The 3,735-nt window shown below is 38.1% G+C and overlaps 1 protein-coding gene across 3 annotated transcripts in view; it reads right to left on the bottom strand.

The window, feature by feature from the left end:
• Nucleotides 1-334: 334 nt before the first annotated feature.
• The window catches only part of FYTTD1 (forty-two-three domain containing 1), a 50,375-nt gene continuing 46,974 nt past the window's right edge, over nucleotides 335-3,735 (bottom strand). For all 3 annotated transcript variants that reach the window (XM_017865516.1, XM_017865513.1, XM_017865515.1), the window contains exon 9: nucleotides 335-2,789. In XM_017865516.1, coding sequence (XP_017721005.1) covers nucleotides 2,691-2,789 — 99 coding nt within the window. In that variant the 3' untranslated portion in view covers nucleotides 335-2,690. The remainder of the gene's footprint in view (nucleotides 2,790-3,735) is intronic.

Genomic DNA, 3,735 nt, shown 5'->3' with positions numbered 1-3,735 from the left:
TTGTATTTTTAGTAAAGATAGGGTTTCACTGTGTTGGCCAGCTGGTCTTGCTCCTGACCTCGTGATCCACCTGCCTTGGCCTCCCAAAGTTCTGGGATTACAGGCATGAGCCACCCTACCCAGCCTGGATTCTATTTTTCAGATTCATTTGTTGGAGCTACAAATGAAATCATCAAAAGAGAGACGGAGGCTAATAGGAGAGTCTAGAGTGAGTTACCAATTTTGCCAGTAGATAACGTTTCACACCCTAAAAACTACAAATAACCACTACAAAGTTCTTCATAACACAGAACAATCTAAAAACCACAACTCAGTCTTTAGAGCTGAGAATAAATCATGTGAAACCTGTAACATTTTATTTGTTAAAAATGAACAGCTTCAGAATAGATCTAAATGTAACTTTTCCAAAAAACACCAAAAAGTACAGTGTAAAAAGCACCTCCTCATTAAATACAAACTTCCATTTTGTGATGCACTGCATCAATGTTTTGCATACACCTTGATGCAAAGAAAATTTTAAGTTGCATCCTGTTTTTTAAAAAAACCAAAATCTAAGAACTGAACAAGGATTACAACCACATTCCAATAAAGAAAATTTTCCTTCAACAAAGCATATTGTTTTGTTTATATACATGTGACCACCAAGAGTTTTAATTTAGTTGTACCAAAGGCAAAACATTATACTTAAAATTAAATTACAGATGCATGAAGAATAAAAGTTTAATATACCAAAGTCAATTTGTTATTTGATGCACTCAATGTCAGTATTTGGGGCAATTTTTAAGGTTTTCCCAAAAAATGGCATTAATAGCTCTATACAATAATAGGTAAGAACAGGAAAATGAAAACACCTTTATACCATATTTTCACAAACCGTTCTAAAGACAGCAAACTCGAGCTCAGCTGCTTTTCCTTGTTTTAAAATAAGCTACCAGTCATTCTAAATCAGACTAAAATGTACTGTTCCTAGACCAAATACAGGCATTCATACTTGCAAAAATGTTTTGCAATGAGTTCTTGGCCTATATGAAAAGCATCAAATAGCTAAGGAGAGACTAGAATTTATTTTCAAATTCTGTGACTGACTTCCAATAATCACTTATCAGTACAAGTACCAGCAAAATATCAGATATTAAGGATCAGATTTAATTCTTTGGTATAAGCATGAAACTGTTACTGATAGCTTTCCATGGCTAGCATAAATAATTAAGTAACTCAAGAAGCATGAGAGGCAACAATGAAGTCTAGTATACAATGCAAGGCAGGCCAAGAACGATGTTTGTTTTACAGGAAAAGTCAACACTAACAATCTACTCCTGAGAAACTAACACCTATTTAGATGTTTTTAACATAATGGCAAACTAAAACGTCAAGCTTCAAAATGACCAAACTTGTAACGTATAGCTGGAAGATTTTGCTGCATTTGGCATTACACCGTAATTTACAGTATACAACATCTGAGGACTCAGTACTATCTTGGCACAGACTAACTTCTCCCACTCCCTCAGAGGTGGCAGGTGGCGGGGTGGTGGGGGAGGGCCTTTGCTCCCCATAAATGCCCGAACTTTAATTTATACCATATAAGAAATCAGTGAAAGGTGAACAACAAGGTTAATGTAACTCTATTATAAATTTTGCATTTTTTCTGTGACATATACAAGTATATTTTTGTTTTTGGAGCTATAAATTATTTAATTTTGCAATCTTCAAAGCTCATAAATTTCAACTTTTCAAATAAGAAATGTTAACTTCAAATAAGAAGTCTAGGACTTTATGGCTATTAATTTTACTATCAAAATATCCAAGGGACTCAATTCAATGTAATAGTTATAATTCTTCTAAATATCATTTGAATACTTTGTGGACACTAGACTCAAGACTATGCTAAATCCAAACAGTACACCTATAACCTGGGTTTTGAAGTTTTTCATCTCAACTACCTGTCCTTCAACTTGCTACTTACTTCCTCTCATGCCTTCGTTTATTAAACACAAACTGTCGTTTTTAAAAACTGGATCTTCTCCAAGGCCCTGTCAGATAACCTCGTAAATATGCATTTACAGTCTTTAACACCAACATTTTAAACTGAGACCTAGAGTCACATTTCTTGTTAAAAGTTCAGCACTAAAGCTGTATAATTCCAGGGGATTACACTGTCTGAAAAATGAACCAAGTTCTAGATATTCCCATACATCTTAAAACCCAAAACTGGAATTCTAATACATTTGTTTTGTATCTCTAATGAAGAAAAGGCAACTGTACTGACTACATCAACACTATTAAAGGGTAAGTGACAGCAACAAAGGGACCTACTCATGTTTCTGAAGACCAAGATTTACCATGACAAAGTCTAAAATATGGGCAAAGGTGATGAGATCCTGAATACCACTATCATAAAAATAATCAATTTCTATCTTTCTGTCTTCCTTCTGCTGCATGAGGAACCAAAGAAGTCAAACAGATGATTGTTCTGTCTGAGCCGACCATGAAATCTTCAAGAACAGATAGGTATAATCCCTATTATTCTCTCAGGGCATTATTTTATACATTAAAAAAACTTCAAAAATAAAAATAAGAGTTATTTAGCCTTGTGAATATTTTGAAGTAAAGTTTCTTGAATTTCTGTGATGAACTCTTCAAGCAATTCAACTTTTCAGAGTCATCTCTCAAAAGTTCCTTTGACATGGGACCTATCCCACGGTTACAAAGCGGCTTCCCCCTTTGTTGTATGTGAGAGTGGCTCTTTGTTCCTTCAGGATCCCAAACCGCTCATTCAACGTCATCCCTGTCTGTTTTCCGACGCTGTTTATGTCAAACTGTAGGGGAACACCTTTAGGAACTTTCCGGGCGTCACTTTGCTCCCGCTTTGTTAAAAATGAAGGTGCAGCAGTACGAGTTAATCGTGGTTTCTGAGTTACTGGGCATTGCACTGCTCCAGGATTGTCAATAGATACAGTCAAAATCCCTCCATTTGTGGTGGAAGTCCGCCATTGACGAGTTCTCTTTGCTACTACATCGTCTAGCAGTTGTTCTGTATTCAACTGGGCCTGAACCTTCAGGCCTCTTCTGAAAAGAAAAGTTGCCTGACGAGTATCTTTCTGGTGATTTAATTTATTTCCACTCCTGGTAAAATTAGCTGGAATGTTATTTTTTCTGTTTAGCTGGTTAGGTCTCTTGAGAACTGCCACTGGTTTCCTCTGCCCTTCGTTTTGTCTCAGAAGGTTTGCCTTCCTTTTTAACACTGGAAAATATTGTTCTATATTCTTGTCACTTAGAGGTGGACGATTCATAGGACTAATTCCTTTTCGAATTCCAGTTGTTTTCCTAGCTGCAAGGCCAGTGATAACTCCATTAGGACGTCTCTTTCCAGGCATGACTCTTCCTCTACGATTCAGACTAGTCTTACCAAAACCAGAATTCTGTTGGATTCCCCATCGTACTCTCATCCTGAATTGCCGGGCACCACTTTGCTGGAGGAGTCTTCTATTTAGTCTTGGAAAATTCTGCTTCTTCCCTTCCTTTCGATTCAACTTGATGATATCATCCAAAGACATATCTATTTTGTCCAGGTTTTCATTGCTGCGGGCCTTCGGCGGCGGCGAAGAGGTCGCCGTGGCTCCCACCAGCCGGGTACCAAACCGGTTCATGGCTGGAGACGTCGCGCTGGGAGCGGGCGCCGGGAAGGCCGGAGTCGCAGGCCTGCCGCCTCCCACTCGCGCACGCAGCCCGCCGCAC

This window comes from Rhinopithecus bieti, unplaced genomic scaffold (assembly GCF_001698545.2).
Source record: "Rhinopithecus bieti isolate Rb0 unplaced genomic scaffold, ASM169854v2 scaffold_83126, whole genome shotgun sequence".
Lineage (NCBI taxonomy): Eukaryota > Metazoa > Chordata > Mammalia > Primates > Cercopithecidae > Rhinopithecus > Rhinopithecus bieti.
The sequence above is the reverse complement of the archived record's forward strand: the minus strand, read 5'-3'. Positions and strand labels throughout refer to the sequence as shown.